Source organism: Cyprinodon variegatus, unplaced genomic scaffold (assembly GCF_000732505.1).
Source record: "Cyprinodon variegatus isolate N-32 unplaced genomic scaffold, C_variegatus-1.0 Scaffold356, whole genome shotgun sequence".
NCBI lineage: Eukaryota > Metazoa > Chordata > Actinopteri > Cyprinodontiformes > Cyprinodontidae > Cyprinodon > Cyprinodon variegatus.
The window spans coordinates 251,085-278,205 of NW_015150809.1; the positions used below are offsets into that span (position 1 = coordinate 251,085).

The 27,121-nt window shown below is 37.1% G+C and overlaps 1 protein-coding gene across 1 annotated transcript; it reads right to left on the bottom strand.

The window, feature by feature from the left end:
* Positions 1–493: 493 nt before the first annotated feature.
* On the bottom strand, positions 494–26,721 carry LOC107091889 (neuroligin-4, X-linked-like). The gene is made up of 8 exons (XM_015386085.1): positions 26,253–26,721; positions 25,602–25,754; positions 20,973–21,158; positions 18,450–18,900; positions 15,862–16,075; positions 12,541–12,665; positions 4,010–4,619; positions 494–616 (listed from the first exon to the last, which is right to left on the bottom strand). Exons 1-8 carry the CDS (start codon positions 26,719–26,721, stop codon positions 494–496), a joined length of 2,331 nt encoding a protein of 776 aa, XP_015241571.1.
* Between the last annotated feature and the right edge of the window lie 400 nt (positions 26,722–27,121).

The following is a 27,121-nucleotide window of genomic DNA, read 5'->3' on the forward strand; positions in this document are numbered from 1 at the left end:
AATTTTTTTGTCCCTGCTTATAGGATATTCCTCTTTCACTGAGCTTAAAATGGAAAATTTCACCATTTCTTTTTTCCACATGTGACTAAACAGCTAATATTATTTCATATCATTTTTAGTTGAAACCAGATATTGATTTAAATGCAGAAAAAAAATTTATCTCACTATCCAATATAAGACAAGAGCAACTTTACATGCTTTGTGTTCACAGGGTGTTATGTCATGAGCCATGATATTAACTTTGAACATAGGAAGCAAAATATTTGCTCTCGTTGTGAATTTATTCCATATGTGTGCAGAGTTAAAAGTATAGAGGACGATCTTTGATTTCTGGTGGATCATCTTAAAAAATGGTCCTCCTAATTGTCACTCATTCTGGTGATATCTTTATGTAAAGCTGCCCTATGTGCTCGTCCCGTCAACTATATTTTTCTGAGCATTCGCACTTTCAGGCGTATATCTGTGGTAATAGAAAAAGTGTCTACGAAGTGCATTAGAAGAAATAAAAGGTCTCAGAGTGGCAGATACATCCCGGAATACTTTGCGTGGAGAGCTGTACTCGCAAAGCATTATGGGACTTGCTGTCACAGCGGCCCGCTGATGCATTAGGCGGTCGCTACACGACAATAACAAAAATGGCACAGGGACGCAGTTGAGGAGGATTTACGTGACCAACGGGTAGCAAAAAGCAGTGATCATCTGTCTGAATGGTAAGTTAACTGAGTTCACTATAATATCCATATTATAGTCCCCGCTCTATATAGTGATTGAGGGATTTAGGGGTTAGGGCGGATGTTTAGACACAGTAAGTTTGCATAAGCTATGAGAACAGTACCTTTTAAACAGAGCGTTAACGAGGAGAAATGGGCTTGTGCGTGCTCTTGCACGCATTTATAGGCATTCCCTCTCATGAGCAGGTACAGGGTTGTGCATGTGCATTTTTTTTTTTTAAGTGGAGAGGGCAGGTATTTTCAAAAATTCTCCAAAATCCTCCACAATACCTTTGAGAGTTTGGCCAGGATTTGGGCTCTAATCGCACCTTAATTTGTTGTCCTAACACACAGCCATTTGGGCGGGTGTTCATAAAGAGGACAACATATAATTGTCCAAAAATTACTTGATTAAATAACATATTTAATGTCCCCCAGGTCAGCATTAAATGTAAATTATTGGCATAATAAGGGTAACCTAAATTGTTTCCATATTCACATCTGATAAATGCACAATGCATTGATGCTGTTACTTAAAAATACATAAGTTCACATACAGTTAGATCAACTATGTTTTTAAAGAATTAAGGAAATCTGATATTATGTGACACATCTTTGTATGTATTTTAAGATAACACTTCAAAGAAACTGCTTCTTTGCGTGACATTATGGGGTAAAGGAATCAGAAAGGATATCAGGAACATAATAGTGGGATCTCTACGTGTCTGGTTAACTCTAAAGTATAATTTTCATTATTGAACAACAGTTGCCTTAGGGTGACACATTCATCTTTTCCGACAGTTATACACAATAATAAACTCCATGGGAATGTCTTATTCAAAACTCTATTTAAAAAGGAGACGGGCTGTGTGTTATAAAACTGTATGTCTTTTGTTTTGAGTTGTTTTCACAAAACCTTGATAAGATGTCGATTTGAGCTGCTACGAGAGCGTCATTATCCACAGTGAAAGAATACTAATCCTGACATCTACACTAATGTAACTCACAGAGGTAGAAGCCTGCAGGTCTGAGAACACAATCCCTACTTTGAAGTATGAGGCTGGCAGCATCATGCCCTCAACGGCAGTGTGTTTGCTCATACCTCAATCTATTATTCATTAGGTAAATACTGTGGTATGTGAAACCTATCAGTGGATCATCCACAGACTAAAGACCTGATTGTGGCTCTACACAGGTGACTGAGATGTTAAATACTACAACTTAAAAATGGAAGAAAGTAAATGTGAATTTATTAGTTTGTTTTATGTTCCTTTTTATCTGATTCCTCAACTCTGATTTCAAGAGACTGCAGTTTCTCCCTATGTAGTTATTATTGGCATCATTAATTTAATTCAGCTTATGTTTAGCTTGAACGTTGTGTTTTATTCCTAATCAATTAAAAATAATAAACCTTTACAAATTCTACTAAATGGGAGCAGCATAGAGCTTTCTCTTTCTTTCACTGGAAAGCCGTTAATTGTGTGTTCCATACTCAAGAGAGACATTTGTAGAGATTTTATGCCGTTATGTTGCTCAAACCAGAGTGTAGCTACTTAAAAAATTCTTCTTTTTTTGTCCAATTGCTAAAACACAAAAGAAATCATATTAAAAGAAAAATATATTTTTCCTGTAAGACATTAATTCAAAAAAGTGATGCAGTGTTAAACATAATGTGTGTATCTTATTTGTTAGACTGGTACCGCAGTAGTTTTAAGCTATAAAGTCTTCATATCAGCTTGAAAGGTTTTACAAAATGTACTAAAATATCTTTGAAGACACGCTTTAAACCTCGTGTTCTTTCTCAGACATGATTTTATTGTCTTTGAATAATACAATTAGCTATAAGTTTGATTTTGTTATTCAACATACAAATTAAAAATATCAGTACTGATACTCCTACTGTAAGTTTCAGCTTGCTTCTATATTAAAGTGCTTTTAGAAATTAAAATTAAAAACTAGTTGTTGTTTTTTTCACCATCCAATAGTCCTGCTAGTAAAGAAGAAAACAACATCCTATTTAATCATCAGTTAAGCAGTCAGTCTATTAGTTTGAATCTGTGGATAACAATTGGTCAATTGACATTGGCTCTGTAGTAAATCAAATTTGAACATAAAGTATTTTGTCTCCTTTTTTACAGCCTATGAGTCTTGTAAACATATTCCAGCATGCCCTTAAACAGCATCTGAAACTAGAATATCCCTATGTCTTCAACACAAGCATTAATAGCAACACTGTTTGCAGAAACAAAAGGGTTTTGCTGCTTTTTCTTTCTTATATAATATGAGAAAATACACAGACAAATAACATCATCAAAGCAGCTGTGGTGCACAGCAACACAGTTGAATTGCTAATTATTAGAAATTGTCAGGCATAAAAAAATATATAAATAGCTTCACACACTGTGTAACATTTTCAACTAATACACAGCAAATAAAAGTGAAATATTCTGGGAATGAAATGGAGGCAATTTGTAGCCATTCATGCAGTTGTACACATCTAACACATGTGCATGCATCCAAATGTTCTCTCTAATTTTCATACTGATAATGTCCTCTGATGACAGTCTGTGAGTCAGAAGAGGAATCTGCCAGCAGCTGTACTTCCAACCGACCAAGAGTTTAGTTAATCTTTCCTCACAACTTTGCTCTAGCTAAGGCAAGAGTATTTTTTGTTTAACTTTTATTGCTATTTAGGTTTTTTTTCCAGACTCATAAATTTACACACACACACACAAAAAAACGCAGTTATCTCTCGAATCCAGATTCTGAATTTATGCTATAAGGTTTAGTAGTAATACCATCTGTTCCAGGAAGAAAACACTGCAACTCAGTTTGTTAGGTTCAACAAGAAGAACATATGAGAGACTAGAAGAATGTATGTTACTATGAGCTAGTCTAAGGCTGCTGTTTAAGCTACTGGCTGCAAAATTTCCTGAAATAAAGCCTTTATTTTGAGTGCTGAGGGTTTTTTAGGAAACATACACAGAAATCATCTTGTTAACAATCAAATAGTCTATTAATTAATTAATCAAACTAAGTATACCAAAAATCCACTGATTGTTTTGACATTTTTTAGAATAGAAAATAACCTGATGAGATATTTACTGAAATTCTTCCACAGGATGAAAAAAGATCTACAATTGTTTCAATTAGCTTTGTTATCTCATACTAGAGAACAAGTGTTTAAGGACTAACTTTTTATTTTATTTTATTAGCAATGATGAATAATGATTGTCTCTCAGAAAAAAAAGGATGCCTTGAAACGTTTTAGTTTACATGGGCCTATTTAAATTACTCACCTGTAATGACATCAGTCCCTCTCCCTGCAGGTGAGCTGCAACGTCTGCAGGAGTAATATCTCTTCTAGGAGGAGGCAGTGGGCGTGGTCTACGATGCTCAAGGCGTCTTTTGTCTTTTTTATACAGCAGAGCAGCAAACGCAAGTATATTGAGAAACAACAGTGACGCTCCTACTGCTATCGTCACTGAGAGTTCAGTGGAGTAGTCTTCATTTGGGATCCGAACTCCACTTTCTGCTCCATCCTGACCCAAAGCAGACTCCGGCGGCTGTGGTGTGCCTCCTTGCGACCCTGGATGGCGTGTGCTTATAGGAGTCCAGCCTTTGGATAGACGCTTGGTGTAAGAATAAGGGGTGTCATCTTGTGGAGATGGACTGTGTGTGAAAGAGGAAACAGATTGCAAGAGTTCATTGACATGATGCAAGTGAGGAACTAGTTGGAGCCAGAAGGAGATCTTGGTGGCACGGTAGTGATCTCTGACACGAGGTTTGAGGCCAATGTGGAGGTACAGCTGCTCTTTGGGAGTGTATTTAGACCAAGCAACTTCTTCAAAGCGATTGGGCTTTGTGTGGATGAACTTGGTGTCTTGAGGAACTGGTTGGTTTGGATCCCTGTTAAAAGAAAACAGCACTGAGATTAAATGCACATGGTAAACTGACAAATGACACAAACTAGTTTACATTCTTATCGTAAAACTATTGGCTAATTAAATTTCTTGCTGATTTTAAATCTAAGCCAACTCTTGGCTGGTCAATCAATCCCTCATGATGAGTCAAAAATAGAAACTAGGACTAAAACTAGGACTAGGCCACCTATATGGACTATTGAATCATTTCATTTGTTTTATTGTATTATGTGATAAGTTTTTTTGTGTTTTAATAGCCTTTTTTTTTTTAGCTTTTAGAGATGTTGGATTCATCATGCCTGCTCTGACATTACCCATGTCATGGTTTTGGTTTTGTCCAAGTTTTATTTTGAGTTTTCATTGGTCTTATTTCGATTCTTGTGTTCTAGGTATTTTTGATTGTATTGGAGTCCTTAGATATTTCCTGTTTGCCCTCTTGTGTCAGTCTCCTTTTCCCTAGCTCCCTTCTTGCCTCTGTTCACACCTGCTCCCAATCTGCTAATTAGCCTGCTCTTTGTTTCTCTCTCCCATATAATCTCCTCCTGTTCAGTCACTCTTTGCTGGTTTGTCGTCATTTCTTTGCCCCCTTGTTTTGAGTATTCCTGGCCTTCAGTATTTTAGTGGATTTATGTCTTGATTTTTTTTCTTCTGTTGAACTTTTGGTTAATTAAATTTCAAGAAAGCTCCTTCAGCTTCGGTCTGCATTTGGGCCCTGTCAAACCTCCAGCACCACTGTGACAACCCAAAAGACCAAAATAGATCTGCATTACTATTTTATCTTAACTCGATGTCTCTGGCAGCTAAACACCACTATCCTCCATGTCCCAATGCTTAACTAACAGCATAACTAAAATGACAAGCATTATTTCTGCGATGATACTACAGTTTCCAAGAGCAACCAAAAGGCCAGCATTTTTCAAACTCTATAATGTATTTTTACCTTGTCCTGAGTGAAGTTTGATGGTAATGCCCTTTTAATCTCCACTTATAGATTTAAATTGTCACAGACATCTAAGTTTTTCCATGAAATTGCTTTTCTTTTGGCCACTAAGAGTCTGTTTGCCTTTTAAAAACTTGAGGGTTCTTAAGCAGATTTCATTACTATACCTTTAAAATATTTGCCATCATCATCATCATCCTTGGATTAAAAGTATTTTATTCTATATGTATTATTTTTAAGATTCTACCCAACTATTGGCAGATAGACATTACACAAATCAATTTTTCCCTTTACATTTATTTCTAAAATAAAATTGTTCTGTTAGAACAATTGTTGAGGGCATAGAATGACATGTAGCACCAGGTTAAAGGGCACAATTCCTTAGTTCTCCACACATCCTTCCAAGTCATAACCTGTGGAGACCTTTGCTGCATATTTTCCCCTCTCTCTAACCTGTTTCCTGTTACCTCACTATAGAAAGGCCACTAGTGCAACAAAAACCGATATATTTTTTAGGTAACAACTGTTACCTAAATAAAAAGGTAAAAGGGATAGGCTTCAGATAAACCTAAAATCACAAAGAAAAGAATGATCTGAATTTTGCTAAGCAGTGATTATCTAACAGTTGTGCTGTTTATCTTACTTATGATTGATCAGAAACAAACCAGTAAGAAATTAGCTGACATTCATGTAAGACCTTAACTAGGATTTTGAATTTTCTGTAAAGATCTGCAAAACTAAGATAACTTTTTAATGTATAAATCTATGTTAGATTAAATTATGAAATTGAGATCAAATAGAATTATTCTAATTGATAATGTTAGTTCGGATATTTGTGGAAATGTACTATGTATACTTCTGTTAATTCTTTTGAAGCTCTTAAATCTAGGGGAGTCCAAAAAAAAGCATCCAAGCTTCTTAGAAGCTGGGAAATGTCCTCTGAGGGAACTGGGTTTCTCTCAAAGCTGGCCAACAATTTCACACAGACATCCTTCCAATCAATATAAAGGTGAAATGAAACAAACTACTGGCAGCAAGTAAATTCTCAGAGGAAACATTTTGGTGCGGGGTTTTTTCTCACTGAAAATAACTGACTGTTGTGTAGTTCAGATTATATTGCAAGCGAAACCCTTTCTACACAAATATATGCTTTAACAAAGTAATAATAAAGTAAGTTATGTTTATGTCACAGGAGTTCTTTTTTAATTTTTGGCATGATTTTATGAGATAAGCCAACCCAGAGGTGTGCATAAATGGGTACAGATTTACCCAGAAATATAAAAATCTATAAACACAGATGCATTTTACAATTTATTTTTAAACATTTTACACTGAAAGCTCCTGGATTTAAAGTCCCATGATTTATTTATTACTTTTATTTTTTTGTTTTTTGAGTTGTTACGGCACAACTGGCTAATTCTAGGGAGAGTAGGCTGTAAAGAAAGGGGGTATGAGAGAGGGAGAGAAACGCGGGAAAGGACCACAGGTCGATTCAACCCGGGTCGCCCACTTCAAGGACTAAGGCCTCCATACATGGGTTGTGTGCGCTAACCACTGCGCCACCAAAAAAATTCCCCTTTTTTTTTAATGAATTTTCAATCTAGCCAGGGTTGTTACTTCATGAGTGCCTGATTCATCTACAACAACTACTAAAAAGGATACACTTTTATCCTAATAATAACACAGTAAATATAATATCAGATATCTGCAGCACAAGCTGAACATGTGTTGAGTCTAAATTGTACTCATTAGAGTGCACCAATAGTTAGATGGATACCTTGACTATAATGTCATTAGCAAACAGTTTTAACAAATAAAAAGTTGTAAATAGGGGAGTCGATAATGGCAAGACTATAGATTTCTGCTAGCTGGCTGGAAGAAAATCACTGCCTTCAAACCAAGGTCTCTCCTCTCCTCCTGCATGGCTGTCAGCATGTAACCATAAAAATAGGGAGAAAAACTAAAGAGCTCAGCCTCCAAGAAATGTAACAGATTTTTACCAAAAAATGCCAATCTAATGACAGTTAAAGTCTAAGTATTAAGGAAAGGTAAAAAGGCTCTCTTTCATCATTAGCAAGTTATTCCACTTAATAACTGGGGATTATCAGTGGTATTCCACAGTTTGCTGAATATTTTCCAAAAGAATATTTGAAAGTAGATAAACTTACAGTAGAGACTAAATTTTGAGATGTACTTTCTTGTTTAAAACATCTGAGATTTACATTTTGTAACAAACTTATTAATGGAGAATGAATGATTGACTGGCTGACTTTCAACAGTAAACCCCACTCCAACACCAGGCTTAGGGAGCAGACAAAGCAGCATTACAGCACAGAACTCTACCACTGTGCAACCTTTGAAACATAGTTAAAAGTTGGCTGATTCTTCATTAACTGAATAAACAAATAATGTTTATTATTCCACACTTAAAATAATCTTGAGACAAATTAAAAGTATTAAGAGTATTATGTGCAATCTTGTTATAAAGTTAGTTCTGCACTACACTGCAGGATGTGCTTAAAATGCTTTTTACCAAAACAGGAAAATATGAGCACATAAATCTAGCATTTCTCTTCACTGGTTGCCTTGTGAGATTTTCAGCAGCTTTTATGATCTTATCAAACTAGTGTAAAACATCCCCTTCCTTTCATTCTGGCCTTCCGGCCCAAAATTTTCCACCTAATGCTCTCCAATCTCAGGGCACTCCCCTTCTTAAGGCTCCTGAAGTCCAAAGGAAAACAGTTAGGAAGGTTGCTTTTTCTTTTTGTGCTCTGCCCATGCGGAACAATCTCTCTATATATATATTTTCAGGGAGATTGTTTTTAATCCTGGTTTCTTTCTTGTGGATTTGCTTTATTGTTTTAACTTTTTATCCTCATATTGTACATTTTAACATCTATGTGACAACGTTTATGCTATTTGGATTTGGTAAAGGAGTTAGTTTCTATCTATCTATCTATCTATCTATCTATCTATCTATCTATCTATCTCTATCTATCTATCTATCTATCTATCTATCTATCTATCTATCTATCTATCTATGTGTTAGTAACTGTTTAGAATTAATTTTAAAGTGTTTACTATATAAAGGTATTTATTTGTATCCATCCATCCATCTATTTTCTGTCATGCTTTATGCCTGCTGGGGTTGAAGGGGTGCTGGTGCCTATCTCCAGCTGTCTACAGGCGAGAGGCAAGGTACACCCTGGACAGGTCATTTATCATTATTATTATTGTTGTTGTTGTTGTTGTTGTTGTTGTTGTTGTTGTTGTTGTTGTTGTTGTTATTATTATTATTATTATTATTATTATTATTATTATTATACCTGAACGCAAAATATTGTTTTCAATCCCTGAAAATTTTATTTAGGCCCATCTCAGGTATAGGACCAAAGCCCCAGGAGAGTGGAATTACCTGTGTAAATACATATTGAAATGTCAACCTGGTTTTGAAAAGCCCCAGGATTGAGAGGCAATGGAAAAGAAGCTAATATCTAAAGCCATGTATTACTCCTTTCTATTTCAAAATGTTCTACTGCTTTTTGGTGATCTATGGCGTAAAAGCCTAATAAAATATACTGAACTTTTCGAAAATAATAGAAAGAAATCACATATTATTTTTATAGAAGGTGTATTTTGTTTAATGAACATCACGTTTTTGCATCAGAAGACAAAATTTTATCAAAGAAAAATCCATTTAAAAACTAAAATACCCTTTGCTGACTTTGCTGAATGTGCAGACAAAAAGGCATCTATAGTGTGAAGGCCTACAAACACCCAAACAAGTGCACAAGGTGAAGATTGATATGCCCACGCAGCTTACAAATATACATCAGGGATCATCGCCTCTCACTGGTTAAATTGAGTTGTCGCAGAGTTCAATCATCGTCTGAGGTGCTCTCAGGAGAGAAAAACCTCTTTTCAGTGAAAGTTTCCAACTGATAATTGAAGAGTGGACTGAACCATTCACATCCCTCTTTTTGGTGATTTTGCAGGGGTAATGACAATTCTGGCTGTGCTAGAAACTGCAAATATAACACAATGTCACAGCTTTAATGCATCCTCATTCTTTCTGCATGTCAGAGTTAAAACCTTTGAAAGGTCTTTTTCCAAATAGTGAAACATAGTGCTTGTTTAGATAAATTTATACATTAAAGATGTTTCTACTGCAATAAACATGTGACCTGTCTAGGATGTTCCCTGCCTCTCGCCCATAGACTGCCGGAGATAGGCCCCACCACACCCCTGACAAGGACTAAGCAGGAGAAGATGGATGGAATCTAAAATAATTCCAGTGGAGTAAACCTGAAATTAATAAAATAATGCCAAATTTTCAATAAAATAGGTTAATTTTCAGCCATTATATTTGTCTTGTACAGTGTTAGAGTACAGAGAGAAAAACAAATCTTATCAGTGTCATAAGAGCTAAGCTTTACATAAGCAATATAATAATAATGTATTTGGTGCAAGTTTTAAGTAGTAAACCAACAATAAGCAGAGCACAATTACAAAGAACTATTATGATGGATATGAAAAATTGCAGCAAAATAGCCCAAGCTCAATCAGTGAATTGAATGGTATTAGCATCTCAACAGCATTTTGTCATCATGACATAGATAAGCAGCTAAATTTAATATTTTGATCATATTGTCCTGGCACATGATCACTGCTTCCATCTTTTCACCTGCCTGCTCCCTGCAGGAAAAAAAAAAAAACAGATCAGCCTCTCTTTCTTAGCACAAAAAATTCAGACATCCTGAGTCTGCCACCCTCTGCTTTACCAAAAGCTGACATAGTTAAGATAGCCTGGACAGAAGACTGTCAGGCTCCTCACTGTTTCGAACGGACCATTATCAGGGGGAAAGGAGTCGTCTTTTATAAACTGTAAAGCCTTTCATTCACAGCTGAAGTTATCTTACTTGTTATGACCACTACAAGTCTGCATATGAGAAGCTGGGGTCTTTGACATCATCAGACATCTCAAATGAATAATCAAAATACAATAAGGAGGGAAATGTACCAAAAAGAACCACAGACACACTGGACCCAAGTTACAATATCTGAAAAGAAGCAGGCAGAGGGGATAGTTTCCCATGAAGCTTTAAGACCCTTTGATAACTTGTATGCTTTATCTTTTTCCAACCTGCAGGCAAAAACTGAAAACCTCTAAGAATGTAGCTAGGATCATGAGGACAGAGACTGATGAGTCAAAGCAGATGTTACAGGCCTGCTTTGACCACATTGAGGTTTTTGAACCGTCGGCTACTGGACAGACTTGCTGAAACTGTAGCATCATCCACACATAAAATAAAACAATGGTTATTTTAACATCTGAGGAACCTGCATCGAACCAAAGAAGAAACCCCCAAATATAGGAACAAGTTTCTGTATAATCTGGCAGGAAAAAAACTGACATAGGTGATTCAAGCAGCTAAAAGAAGCTGCAGTGAGAATCTACAGTGAGAAGATTCATCAAGTAACTCTATCAGTGTACTCAGGAACCCCTGGGGCTTTACCCACCTTAAACTGGAGATATTGGACTTCCAGGAAGCAACCCTCAAAGTCCCTCCCCTCGCCATCCTCAATTACATCATGTCTACAGCAGATCACTTATAGTCTCATGGGAATAGTCTTTTCTCTGGACCCAAGTTAGTCCTTACACAAAGATGCTGTTCAGAAGAAGGAAGAGCAGGGGGTCTGTATTGTGCAAATCCATTGCTATGGTTTGGCTGATCCAGAAAACAGGACAGGTCAAGACTGCAGTGGCCTGTCTGGAAAGAGGGTAATTGGGGCTACCCATTTCTATTATATCTAGTTGTTTAATAGTGTTAGAATAAGGGAAAGAGCAGTTAAAATCTAAGCAAACCCCATGCAAAAAAGTAGAATAATCTTTAAAATCTGAATAAGCCTATGGTATCACAGCACCTATCAAATTCCTTATTTGTGCACACAAACCTGGCAAAGGTACTGTATTGTCAGGTTGCAAAGTTTTAAAGTGATATTTCTCCTGCACAGTTATGTTTTCTTTGCCGCTGGCAGATAATCTCATTTCCAGTTTAATAAATAGAATCCTTTAGCTACAGGCAGTAGTTTTTCATTTAACATTTTGAGTAAGCACCCATCCCTCCAAAATGACAGAGTAGAGAAAAAAGAAAGTGTGTAACTTCAAGGCCAAAAGAATACAAAACAAAAGGAAAGAACATTATGATACGATCAATGCCAAAATAATCTGTGGTGCTTCTTTCATGATTTATTTTGATAAGTTTCTCCTCGTAAAACCAAAGACGTCCTGAAGGAATAAAACCAAAGCATATCCCTCACCTGTCAGCTCATTATTTTTTTCCTTTAAACAGTGTTTTCTGCTAATACATCTGAAATGCATTAAAAGAATATCAAAAATGGGATAAGGGGAGAAAAAAGTGCTATCATCCCAATTAGCATTAATAAAGTTTATATTTATTTAAAAAAAAAAAAAACATATCAGTACATAGCTATATGAATTGCTTTTATTTAACCCAAGAAAAATTGTCCTATGTAAAATGCATTATCACTACAAAGTGAAGAGGTGTAAAACGTTTCATCTTGATAACAAAATAGACTTTGGATATATCATTCAAAGCCTGGATGGGATTTGCTTCTGTGAATTCAAGAGTCCCTTGCCCACAATCAAATAACCATATAAGTTGTTTCTGTGAAGTCATACAAAAACAACAAAGGGGGCGTGGGGGGAAAGGGAGGATAAATCAGTGCATTTATGCTACTTTTAAAAATGTGATTAGATGTCTGGATCATCATTCATTAAAATAGGCCCCTTCTGCTCCTGGGTAGGGATTAGAAATTGATATCACAGTAAAGCTAATTAGCTGAGGAGATGCTTTGTTTTTCATAGGCTTTTGCTGCAGAAAGAAAATGAAAAACCTTTTCCATCTGATTGATGTTTCACATCATTGAGCCTTTTTAAGCTTACCCAGTCTTGGCGAAGTTGGTCCAGTAAGTCATTACCACTGCACTCAGCATCACGTCATTTTTGGAGAAGTTACAGTTGAACAGATCAGTGGGACCCACCATAGGCACACCGAACACATAGGGCACCTGCACACACGTACAAACACTGGATAAACCTATACAATACATCAAATCCATTTGGTTCATTTGGAGCTTTCAAAGATTGCCAGAAGTTACACCAAAAAGACAGTTGCTGCTTTAGAGAATCTGCTTAAGGCCTAAAAGAAGAAGACTGGCATTAGTGACCTAAAATTTCATAGCCAATCACAAGCTGGTATTAAACTAATCTAAAAGAAAATTAGACCTTAGCTCCTTCTCTCTTGTCAGATTTTATAAAACAAGTTCAGAATTTCAGTGAAAACAACTACCCACACTGCAGAGCAAATTGTGATAAGCACATTAACACCCTTATCATCTCCAACGGTTCTTGTGCAATTGATGATGCCTAAATAGGTGCCAAACTTTAGAGCACAGTTTTAAATTTATTTTATATATTTCTTTTGTCTCTTTCTTTTTTCTGCCTGCATCAGCTTTATTTTAGCTCAAAAGTAAACAAATCTTAGATAGGAATAGTATGAAAATAACTACAGTAACCTAACTGCATAGCTTTGCACATCATCAAAATTGTACTTTGCTGAATTATATTTTTAACTTAATTCAATCAATTAGCCTTCATTAGAATATACCTATCATTAATAGTTAATATGTCTAATCCAAAACAAAATAATTGCTTATATACAGGTTTTTTTTAAATTTGCTCATTTACATCTTTTTGCTAAAGCCAAGTTTTGCACAGAGGTACACAGGGGTAAATGGATAGCAGCACTGTTGTGCCATAGATACCCATAAGAAACCAGCAACTAGCAACTACCACCCCCAGCATGCATTTCTAAAGCTCCCAGCATGTCTCACAGCTTTGACATCAAATAAGAGGTAATAAAAGTGAGTGAAAGCTCCGCTCTAGTCTTGCAAGGTGGCTCAACACCATCCCTTTGGAGTGGTGCTGAGCCACCTCTCATGTGTAGAACCCTGTGGTATGCTATAACCTTACAGGCGTAGCTGCACCACTTTATCATTCCTTTGAAAAGGAAGCTTATTTAAGCTTGGAATCAGAGTGAACTGACTTTTTGCAGATTTCCAACTGTTTCCTGTAAAAGCGTTGATGATCAAAGCTGCTGTCTCTTCAATTTATTCCTAGTTATAAGACATTAGTACAGTCAGATTCAGGTTATCGTTCACAAAGTTTTCAAGGTGCAAAAGGCTGCAGGTCCTGATAGCATCAGCTCCAGGCTTCTGATCTGTTGTGCAGATGAACTGAGTAGCACTTGTGCTATATGTTCAACTTGAGCCTAAGGCAGGAAGAAGTACCACAACTGTGGAAAGCCATTTGTGCAGTACCGTTCCTAAAGACAAAACATCTGAAGGATCTCGGCAGCTACAGACTGGTAGCACCTGATGAAGACCCTTCAACGATTTTTTACACTAGCATTCACAGTTTACACAGAGAATTTCCTTAACCCCATCTTGCTCTCTCTGGCCACATCTCCATCCTGCTGGTGGCAGCATATTGAAAAGAAAGAAAACAGTCACTGCTTTGTTAAAGGACTGTTTCAGTCACAGACACAGACTGAAAAGTTTTCAGAGAGGCGGCTACATATGAGAGAGAAGTGGACCCAAAGGAATATACCTCCTGCGTTCTCAGCTTCAACTCTACATGTGCTGACAATGTCACCACCATCAGAACAGTAGCTTATTATCTGTACAAGAAACCCTGGCTTAATGCTAAGGTCAGAGCTCTGCTGGAAGGAATGAATACTGTGCTCCGGACAGGTAAAGCATTAGCACTCCAAGGCAAGGAAAAAGCTAACTGCATCAAACACATCACATCAAATATGCAACAAAATGCCCAAGGAACCCCCATTTCCAGATACACTCAACAGATTCTATATTCCATCTAAGGACCCCAACAGCACTATACTTATATCACCACAGTCTGGTGACATGGCCATCAGTGTGACCACACCGGACGTGAAGAAGAACCTCTAGGGAAATCAACCATTTTAAGGCTGCATACTCCAACAGCATACCAGGACAGATACTAGGGGACTGTGCACAACAGCTGTCTGAGGTTGTGGCAGACATCTCCAACACCTAATTGTTACACTATCTGTCCATACCTGCTTAAAGATCACCAATATTTACCCTGTCCTTAAGTGCTTCAGACCTGAATGACTACCAACCTATAGACCTAACATTGGTAGTCATGAAGTGCTTTTAGGGGATAGCCATGACCCACATCAAATGCCCCATTTACACTACCCCTCTGAAACCAACCCGTGTCAAGTTTGGACCGAGCTTGGATCAGTTAACAGTGCCAGGCTTGGTTCCTTGTTGAACTAGTACTAGATTTAGCACTTATTTAGCGGTTATGTCTGGCAGAGTTCAAACGGGTAATGTAATTGAGGCTAAAGACTCCATCAATGTCACTGTGGACTCAAATCAGTACAGCTTGAGGAGGAACCGATCCACTACTGACGCATCTCATGAGTGGTCCACGCAGCCCTCAGCCACCTTGACAGCCAATATTCTTACATTCATCTGCTCTGTGTGGTGGAATGCGTTCTCTCTACCTACATCATCATTTGGCATGGTAACTGCACTGCTGCGGAGGGGGTGGCTGTGCAGAGACCGGTTATGGCTGCAAAGAAGGCTGTTGGGAGCAGCCTTTCCTCCACCTTGGTCCTTTACGCATGGAGATGCAGGGGGATGGTGCTCCAATCGCCAATACCCAGCACACAGACTGTTCCAGTCTCTTCTCTCAGGCAGGCCGATGAAGAACATCCACAGTAAGACCACCAGGCTCCAAATTACATAAGCAGGGCCGAAACAAATGACGGATGACGTCATATACACTCAGCTTTGTTATTAAAAAATATAAATATATGTATCAAAAAGATAAAAATGTATTCCTCCAGGATGTACCCCACCTCTCAGCCGTAGACAGCTGGAGAGGCAGCAGCACCCCTCTTGACACAGGCTGGGATAAAGCGTAATGGAAAATGGATGGATGGATGGATGGATGGATAAAAATGAAATAAAGTCTCTGCAAATGGTAATTGTAAATAAACATTGTACCAGCCGTATAAAAAAAAATCCAGATTCTTTGAGCAATATTTTAAAAGCATTTGCCTAAAATATCAGCCTACCTGTAGAACCATATTATTATATGCTTCTAGGCTGTTTGCATATTATCATTATAATATAAAAACAGTAGCAATCTTACCTCATCACCATGGGCAGAATCAGCCCAAGGTGGGGTGGCATCACTCTGGCAGTGGTGGTAAAACGAGTAGAAATAGGTTGGAGATCCATACTGAGCATGGAGATCAGCTGTAGCAATGGCTGGCGCCACCCACTGGTGGTCGGTAAAAAGTGCTACCAGTGTTTTCCGACGAGTTTCTGCGTTGTCGCGATCAGCCCAGTCAGTGTACATGAACCTTAACAAAACACATTAGAAATTAGTTTACTAAACTAAATATGCAGAGTAATTTGTGCTTAAAAGTTTCTGCAAGGTGAGTTAGTTAACTAAGTTTTAAGTTTAGTTAGTTAAGTTTTAGCTAGGAAATAATTGCATAAGCTGAGTAGTAATAGTGGTGCTGGCATAACAGTTTCTAACAGCATTTTATGGCCAAACATTGTAAAGAAAAAAAAAAATAGAATGGCATCTACAGTACAAGATGGTCCTTGCAAAAAGAAAAGCTTGGCTGTTATTTCTGAAACAAGGAAAGAAGGCAACAAAAAACATATTGACAGATCAAGTTAAATGATCTCCACCAAACACACCCAATGTGTGTACAAGCAAACAATAACCAACAAGTGCTTGCCAGATCACGTTAAATGCTAAATTCATTAATCGTCCATGTCTACTTTGACATTATATAGCTGAGTATCTGAAATCTTTAGAGGGCAGTTTTACTGCAGGAAGGAGAGAAGTACAGAGGAGTTGAGAGCAGAATGATGATCAGACCAATAAGTACAACAAATTGACTAATGGATGTTACTGTCCAGAAAGAAGTGCAGCAATCACTTTGTTACTTGGCAACACAGAGCTTTTTATGCACAGCAAATTATGGATTCTTATGGGCTACAGTTACTTTGTGAACAATGTATCTGGGGTTGTAATAGTGAGAGATGCCAGTCTAATCTGCCATGTTTATCATTTCTGAGATTGTATTTTTATTTAATGTAATAGTTTATTACTTTTATCTAATGGCCATTGATACCTGCTGGTATAGAAGTGTGTTTTTCTCCATAGTAGAACTGCATAGACATGCAGGGATGAGATTGCAATGCAACTGTTATTATTTTAAGTCTGAATTTTGCAATTATGCTTTAAAACTGAAACAATAAATTCATATTTTGCTTATTTGTGAACATAAAAATGCATTTTTTATGACTTTGGTAAAAGATCATCAACTATACAAAGCTGAAACCTCAAAAGTCCTGCATTTTTCTGATCAGTGAATGCACCCTTCTTAGGAGTTACCATCTTGTGTATAGAAAAAGAAAAATGTGGAAATTGTTACTTCAAAAATAGATATTTTCTAATCATGTGTTAGATGCTAAGTACGGGAAAGTTTAAATAGGTATAATAAATTACATAGTAGGAAACTGCATTTTCTATTATTTATAAAGAGATTGTGAGGCTTAATCGATAACTGTTGTAAGTGTTGCAGTAGAATTGAGAATCTGTCATTTTCAGTCTGCTAGGTTTAAAAATGTTGGTATTTTGTTCTTTTTAGAAAATCTTAGAGATAGACAATATTCCGTTATAAATACACATGGATTGCTGTTTATTTTTAGTAATTTTAACCACACTGTTCAGGCTAATAGCTGTTTAAAGATGCTTATGACAGATAAGATTTAATACATTTTGTCTGGTGGTTGAATTCCACCAGCTTTTTGACACTTATACTAGCCTACTAATTATTAGAAGTGGTAAACATCAGAAGACCAGAAAAACACAAAAAAAACTGTATCTATAATAGTTTAAGACTATTTAGGACTTTTCCAGAACTGTTTTTATCTCTTGTAAAAGCTTTTTTTAATAATTTATTTACTGTATAGGATAGTTATTCTTTCACCATTTTCATTTTTGTTATTTTGATTATTTCAACATTTTAATTGGCAGGTTAGCTTTAATTGACAAAGCCTTTAAATTACAACTGGTTTATCGCTGCACTGGGTGCTACTGTTTAAAGAGAAAAAAGCCACACCTGATAAATTCTTAGGACAGTAGCCATTTGAGAGGTTAATTTTTTCATATGTCCATATAATGCTTAGTATCTAACTGGTACTATAACCATCATAAGTACTCTTAACTGCAGTAATAAATATGTTAAAATATGCTTGGCATCAGTAGAAATAAATCTTAATTTTCAGTTTTAAAAAAACATGATAAAATAAATAAATATATCATGAAAAATAATGTGAAGTTTAAATCACTGGTTCTTTTCCTATATTCTACATAACAAAGCTGTATAGCGAAGCTAATGCAGGATTCTATGAACATAAAGGGCACCGATTAGAGATTAAGTTTTAGCTCTTTTCTTCTGTTTCTACAAATGATATGTGTTGTTACTATCTTTACTTATTGGACAGTTAAGTTCTTCTGCAGTGTCATTCCACTAATTAAATGTTCATCACTGTGAGTTAAATCTACATAATGTCCATCTGATTTGTAACCTTAATCCCTTTTTTCCTATTTTTTATCGACTTTGGTTATTCCAAGCGAGAAGGATGACAAATCATACATCACATAATGTCATATGACTGTTAAAGCATGCATAGTGTTTTCACTTTCTCACTCACCGTATGCTCTCTCTTAGTGTATCTCGGCCTTCTGGGTAGCCATACAGACTATCCACAAAGTCTGACACGGCAAAGTCAAAGTCCTCAGCTGTGACACCATCCTCAGAGTCCACGATTCCCTCCACAAACTTCACACCTTCCCCTTGGTTGACCCCGAGCATCACATCATAGTTCAAAAACTCTCCCTGCTCCATCAGAATCTGAGGGTCGTCAGGTATAACGTCGCCATCAATCACCGGGGCAAAAGCAGTGTGATATTTGGCCGGAGAGACATTATGCTCCACCAGTTCACGGTAACTCCGGCCCTGGAGGCAAGTGACCAGTTGAGTGCTGTCATCAATGCCACAGCCGACCCTCTCGCCAAGCTGCCGGGCATATTTGCTTGGTTGGTAGTTGACAGCCCAACTAGCTAAAGCACTGCCACTCTGGATAATGGCTCTGTGGAAAAGATCTAACACAAAAAAGCGCATATAAGTTTTGTGCATGCATAAACAAAAGACATATAACCAAATAAATTTTTATTATTAAGAATAGCAAAGATAAAATATTTTTAAGCCTTTTGAAATTTAATCTAAGTCTATTTCGGGTTAAAAGAAGACTTAAAACATCATGCAATATTTACATACCTACTGGCACCATTTTTAGAGAGCAGTATACAGCCTTAAAATGCACTACTCTATCCGGCATTCATATTTTCTGTGCTAGATCAAAATCAGCATCTTAAAATATCAGCCATGAAGTTAGGCCTTTCAAAACTGATGTTTCAGTAAGAATTTTAAAAATCTTATTTTTTTTCCCAGGGTTGTATTGCCATTACACTGTCACAAGTACAGCGCAACAAAATCTCCATGGCACAACAAAAAATAAAATCTCCATGGAGAGCAATTAGCTGCCATTTGTGGCAGCCCGGGAAGCAGTGTACGGTTAAAGGTCTTTGCTCAGGGAGACAGGGAGTGGCAGTCTGTGGGAGTGAGTTTTGAACTCACAACCTCAGGATTCCAAGCCCTATGCCCTAACCACAAGGCCACCACTCACCCAATCTTAAAAAATTCCAACTCTGTTCTATTACTCTATTATACAGCAAGCAGGAATAATGGTGATACATTAGCTGACAGAAAAATGGAAATATTTAGATTAATTTAATGTTAAACAGTGAAAAATAACATGGTTATGCCTAAATAACTGTTTCCAGGAAAAGTGACAAAGGCTGGAGAAGGACCAGTTTGTCTCGTTGCTATACACATTGAACAGTTTACCAAAAGCAGTTTAAAAGAGTTTTAAATAACAAACTACATTTAAGTTAGTTATTCTTCAGTTAGCCTTTTAGTATAATGAACATTTATCATACAATTAAATGCAACATGCTGTCCTTTGCAGATTTAAAATGACAAACATGCAAACAACCATAGGAAATCATGTTAAATTAGGTGAACTAAAAAATATATTTGTAAAGTATTAAACTTCTGAACATTCTAAATTGAACGTAATAAAAAAGAAGGAAAAAACAGAATTACATATAACTTATAGTTAAAATGTCAAATAGAGTGAAAAAATAGGAACAGGAAAAAGGCATTACATTGAAATTAAAAATTAAACTGAACCAAAGACTGGTGGTGCACCTGTCGCTACCCGATCCGTACAGGTAGCACAATCCGTACCATCCGCTCATTTGCGCCTGCGCGAACAGAATAACTTCCGGGTCGCCAAAAAATAATGTAATTACGGTACTGAAAAAACTTTATTTATATCCTTAAATAATTAAAGAATACTAAACTACATCGTAAAGATAATATTGAAGACTTTTCTGGAAGAAATGGATGCTTTTTAAATTCAATCCATTGTATTGCTTGACGTAATTTTTCTGGAATAAAAATCTAAATTTTTGGGAAATGTTCCCTTATCAATGAAAAACTGCAGGTCACGAAAGGTAGCAAATTAATCCATTGTGGGATCAGTACTGCTGGAGTACATAGTTAAGTACAGAGTAAATCAAATATTTAAACAAATTTAAATATATACGCTGTGTGACGTATATTTGCGCATGCTCAGAGCAGTCAAAGTAACTATCACAAGGCGATTTAACTTTTTTATGTATTTCTGTTTTTTTATTTTTAGAAAATGCAATATTGACGAAAATACAAAAATATACAAAAAGAAACCCATGCCTCTAAAAAATACAAAAGAATAAAAAAGTAAGAAAAAGGAAATATTGCCAAAGGGAAGTTATTCTGTTTGCGCACGCGCAAATGAGCTGATGGTACAGATCGTGCTTCCGGTACGGATCGGGTAGCGACAGCACCTTTAGCATAAACAAAAAGTTTATGTAAAAAGCAGAGAAAAAGAAAAGATTTGTATTTCATATGAAAGCCTTAACACACAGCCTTTAGGGCTTTTTGCATTTATTTACAGTCATGCCAACAAATATAAAATGCACTTTATCCCTAAATGTGTGATGTCTCAGAACACTCTCATCAACATGCTTACTCGTTTCCCCAAATTGTATCTTATTTTTTATATTTTTACCTTCAGAGTAGTGGGACAAAGTAAGGAGGCTAACACAAGATGCACCAGCACCAGATCCAAACACAGTGACCCTACTTGGATCTCCACCAAAGGCTGCAATGTTCTCCTTCACCCAGCGCAGAGCCTGAATCTGGTCGAGCAAGCCATAGTTTCCTTTTGCTGCCTGGTCTCCTGTGCTAAGAAACCCTACAAGAATGCAGAAACAAGAGAAATTCATATTCATATTGTCATACTGAAACACTGTAAAACCCTTAGCAATACTGCTTATCACAGTAGACTGGTTCTCGTCTACAGCAGCGTTTTGGCAAAATGCAAGCTACACCCTTCACAGGTTGCAATTCCATTGCAGGGTAACACAGGGACAGATCATCATGAACACACACTCACACCTATGGGCAATTTAAAGACGCCAATCAACCTACCAGTCATGTTTTTGGACTGTGGGTGAAAGCTAGAGAAACCAAAAAGAACACCAACATGCAAACTCCATGCAGCACGACACCTTTAAGAAGGTATCAACATAGAATTTCTGTGGACCGTTTGCAGTGAGCTGCAGAGCATTAGTTTGGATAATCTAAAAAATATATAAAAACATTTTGCTAGAAGCATGTATTTGTATTTTTTAAACTGCTATCCTTCAAGGCACTGCTACTTATCCCTTTCAAAAAATAGAAGATAAAAAGTCATTCAAAACTCAAATGCATTTGAACATAGCATATGTCATCAAGAATATATAATGTTTTTAACGATATTAGTCCCTCACTCTGAGTCAATACTTTGAGGAACAAGTTCACAGGTGCAAATATTGCAGGGGAATTAGGTTTTGTTTGCAAGTACTGGTGTAAAAAAGGCTAATTACAAATGTACTGTATTGAAAACTTGTCAGGCTGTTTTTGTAAAACATTTGTAAAACGATGCAACCGTCACCTTTCTATAAAAACTATAAATTATATGTTAATGTGCCTATAAAGCCCAATGAAGCCTGTAGTTGTGCTGTGACAAAACTGGGACATTTCATAGAGTATAGTCACTTTTTTAAGGCAGTGTTTTTTATCATAGTTTTAAAAAGGAAACGTCAAAAAAAAGAAGCAGTGGTTCTCCTACTTTATCTCAGACTGGATCAAACCACAACAGTGCATTCACAGTCCTTGGAAATCACACAAGCAGAAAACCACACATGCCTGCCTTTAAACCCACACCCATCCCTTATTCCCTTTTCTACTGACATTATTAAGTAAACATAGAAGATCCTAATGGCTCATTTTGCCACAGTATATCTCATTACTGCAGAAGCTCATTTCTATGAACCTCCGGCACAAAAAGGGTATAATAACCATGAAGAAAAGGCTGAAGTAGTGTATTACTTCACTTATGTGCATTTTGTCAGCGATTTCATTGGAGCAAAAAGGAAAATATCAGGGTTGTATTCATTCTCAGTGTTTACAGGATTATATGCATTCAAGCAATATTTAAGTAAAGCTGTTCAAGTAGTTCACAGTTTCACAGAGCCACACTTCATTCCTGGGAGAATACTGCAGAATAAGCAAAAAATTAATGGTGTTACAGAGTATTGCATCGTGTAAATGAGCTCACCTCATGCATCCACTCATGATGATGGAGAACAGCGGGAGGAGGAATGTGATGTTTCTACTTGAAATGAGGATGATGATGGTGATGATCATGTTGAAGATTGTATTGGTGGAGGTGTCATAAACACACAAATGGGGGTGGGGGGTGAAGACAAAATGAAGTCAAATTTAAGCATCTAGACTTGCTCAATATTCAGCTAATAAGGTCGATCACATTTGAGGCACCAATTTTCCACAAGGTCAGAATTAAAATCTACAACAGTCTGGAGAGGTAGAAAAAAAGCCTGCATTTAATAAAAGCCTTGCGATTCAATGTTTAAAGACATTTAAACATTTTAAAATTGGCTCAGTCTGGGTTTCAACAAAACATGTTCTGCCTGCGGTGACCTCATTGTTAAGCTGTAAGAGTGCATGGCACATAGGCATGAATGCCTGTAAGCAGCAAATCCCAAGACTGATTCTAGACCTGCTGGATGGCCTGCCTTTCTCTCCATTTCCCATCTGCATCACTCTGATCTAATAAAAAAAAAATATTATCTGTTTAATTAAAGCTGAGCCAAACATGTGGCATTCCTTCCAAGATCAGAACCTCTTACCCAATCCTTTCATGCCTTCATGCAACAAAATTAATTTTACTTTTGTGCTTTTATCATTTAAGTGGGGAAAAAATGAAACAAGGCCTATTTCATATATAACTATTATTGTTTTTATAAAAAAAATATCAATATCACCCATAGAATTAAATATGCATCTTGTGCACTTAGTAGAAAAAGGCCATAGATACTCCGCTCACATAAACAACTCAATACTCTCGCTCTTAGTACAGCTAAGTAAATGATGCTTTATGCCATTAAATGTTTTAACCTTTATGTGCCCCCTCTAAAGCTATGTCATTTTGATAACTGCAGCCACAAAGAGCCTAAATTGATTTAAAGATCTATTTGTTCAGCTTCTTGGATTTCTAAGCTCAAGTAAAATTAGAAAAACAAAGGGAATTTTTTTTTTTCTGCTTGTTCACAGAGCAACGAGTAGAAGAGCCATGAAGTTAAAAAGGATCAGATTCAAGTCGATGACAGTAGTGGAGGGGAAAAAATGGCTTCAGGGAGGTTGTGCTTCCACAAGGGACACTGAACATGTTTTCATTCAAATAAAAGAAATAGAGGGAGAGGAATGATGCTCGGGGTAAAAAATAAAAATAAAAATCACTGATGGTTTTAACATTTTTATAGCTCATTGAAGGATTAAATAACCCAGATGGTAAAAATAGTATGAATTCTCCACTACATTTCAGCTGTTGTTACAGCTTTATAAAAGGTACATATAACCTTAAATAAAAGTGCAATTTTATTCAATTTTTAATTCTAAAAAGTAAAACTCATAAAAAAATTTTGAATGCTGAAGGGTATATTTAGAGTGTTTATTCTGTTACATTTATTTCTTGTCGTTTGCAAGATTGCTTCCCAGAAGACATATTATTAGATAAAACCAATAAAAATCTTTTCAATCTTAATAATGGACTGTCTAGTGAAAGAAAAACACTGTGGTAGAAAGAGCTGTAATAACAACAGGGACAGCTGCAGCTTCGAAATAGCTGTAAAGTCAAGTAAATTCAAGATTCTATGGAGATTCTCACGAAATGTTGGAATAAATGTCATACAGATAACTCCAATACATGTACTACAATTATTCTGCTCTGAGGAAACAAAGTCGACCATTAAGAGCACCTTTGCAGGGCTAAACAGTAAAATCAGAGTTTAGACTCTTGTGGCAATGGACAGTGAAAATGGAAAATGAAAAAAATGACTGCATCCTATAGCATAAAAATGTAGAAGGTTATACATTTTAATTAAACTTAATTTTAAATTTGCCTTTTTTCTTTTTCAAAGAAATTGCATGGGGATGATAGTTTGACAATATATAAACTATTAGTGCCCTAGAGTGTCTCCACTATATACATTTTTCATGCTGAGTTAAGGGAATCCTCAGCAGTGCAGACAGAAAATCTACACATCATAGCATTAGATTAGGTAAGATCTTTAATGAAATCACTGCTGCAATGTGTGCACATCAGGGCCATGTATGTGCAATAAATTTATACACATAATGTTATAAATGTCCAAAAATTATGTTTCAGCTTCACTTGACTGGAAATCAAATTATTTACACTAAATTTTGAGATGCATAGAAAGATGAAACTGGGAAAAGATTTACCGACTTCTACACATCTTCATACAAATGCAAACCAGATGCTCAGTAGATAAAATGTAAGAAAATACTTGCAAGAGTATTTCCTTATGCAGGTAATACCTGGCTTTTTAAGGAAATATCTGTTTGAACAGCAAAGTAGAGCTAGATCTCTGCAAACCCTCAAAATTACAAAAAGGAATGAGAAACCCAGAGACCTTGGCAAGAAAGAGCAAATTAAAGTGGTACAGCTAAGGAGTAAGGGCAAATGATGAGAGAGAATCTAGCTTTTTCGGCCCACTTGTCCTTTCTGACAAAGGAGCCATTGAAACTAACCTCGAAACAACCAGAAAGATCCTTTTTAATACTTAATAAAACCCTTAAACCTGGACTGAACTAGCCTATTCCTGTTTTGCAGTTTATAACTTATGAATAGCCTGAAAATCCCAAAAGCAATGTGATTACTAAAAAATAAATAATCCAGTCTGATATCTTGAACCAGTATAAAAACAAGAAGGAACCCTGTTTTCTGTTCTCTACCACTGTGGGCTTCCAAACATACTTAACAGCAGCAACATGTTAAATGTATCAGGAAAGACACTTAGAGCTTTCATTAAATGTTTCATGCATGTCAAACATTTACAAATCATTAACAATGTATAGAAAAACATGTTTAATCATTTGATTATAACTGGCAACACTGAATGAAATACATGAAATAGATAAATGTCATATATTGTGAGTTCAAGGTTTACTTTGGAAAAACAGCAAACAAGACAATATACTCAAACAGTGCAACCTGCTCTCCAATAACAGCAAATTGTTATACAGATGACTAAGATAACTGATTCTTTACCTAAAACTCCCAGGCGATAGTTGAGGGTTATGACAATGACATTGCCATAGCTTGCAAGCACACTGCCATCCATCATGTTCCCAGTGCCTTCGGAATACGAGCCTCCATGGACATAGACCATCACTGGCCGCTGCCCCCCCTCCTCATGGATGTCTGAGATAGACAGACAGATTACCAATGTGTTCAAATCATCAAGGTGACATTAGTTAACCGCCAAATGCCAGAGGGAGCAGTCCTTGATATGTGTGTGTATGTGCAAAGATCCGCATGCATGTGTATTAACCAATATGTATGCATGAGTAAGCCTGTGTCCTTCCCATTTTCCTCTACAAGTAAATCCGTAAACCCCTTAGCGACTGACGCAGGTGTCTGCATATTAAGCGTCAGTTCAACCAGCGGCATGTAAAAGGGGAAGAGAAAACAAAGCGCATTTTTAAAAATCTTTATTTATTTATTCTGCAAGCCTGAGTGTGAGCAGAAACAGCTCGCTGTCATGTTTTAATAATTTGACACAGTCAATGGTATCATTGCCCTTACCCATGAATTCACTTTAGGGCATGAACCATAACATGTAATCCCAACCTTAACCCCACATGCATATTTAACCATCTCAGCCCTCTAAACTTAGTGCACATTGCCAAGTTCACTCACCTTCCTCCGTGGGTACATAGATGTTGAGGTAGAGGCAATCCTCACTCTGGTGAGTAAGGTAAGTTGCTGCTATATCCATGCTTGCAGTGAGCCAGGATGGCATCATATCTGCCAGCATGCTCCTTTCATCCACAGACTGCGGGCACACTGGAGCAAACTGTGTCACATTCCGTATTCCTGGCCATGGCAGAGGCGGCTCAGGCGCCTGGAACCGCCGATCCCCAGTTGGTGGCCTGGCGTACGGTACTCCCAGGTACTGGATGACAGGCCCCAGAAGGTCCGAGGGCAGAGGGGTCAGAATGCCACGAATACGGCCGTGCGCCGTTGAAATGACAGGCACAGTCTGCTCAGCCGACAATGAGGTCGGCTGAAGGCAAAGGGAGAGGCAAAGGGAGAGGAGGAGAGATGAAAATCCAATGTGGGATGAGTGGGAGGGAGGAAGAGTTCTGCTGGTCCTCAGTTCAGACATGGCGGTTCGTTAAGATGGGAAACTAGGGGGAGGAGGAGGGTAAGGTAGTGGAGGCAGGTTGAGGGTTATGTCTCTGCTGATCCCTTACAGGTATCCAGCTCTAACTCGCAGCTGCTGCTCACCTTGGCCCATAACACACACTGCACACAGTTCTGTCTCTTAAAAGCAATCTTTTCCCTTTTCGTATGTGTGTGAGTCAGTGAGTCTTTGCCTCTTTGTGTGCAGTGACTCAGTCACTAGTCTGTGTGAGCATACGTATGTATGTGCTGAAGAGTTTAAGTGAGTGTGTGTCCTGGACTGGCAATCTGAGCCTGCATGTGTGCCTGTGGGTATATACGTGTTTAGATGCATGTGTGTGAGTGTGTCGTTATGTAAACAGTGGCATCACTGTTCCTCTGTC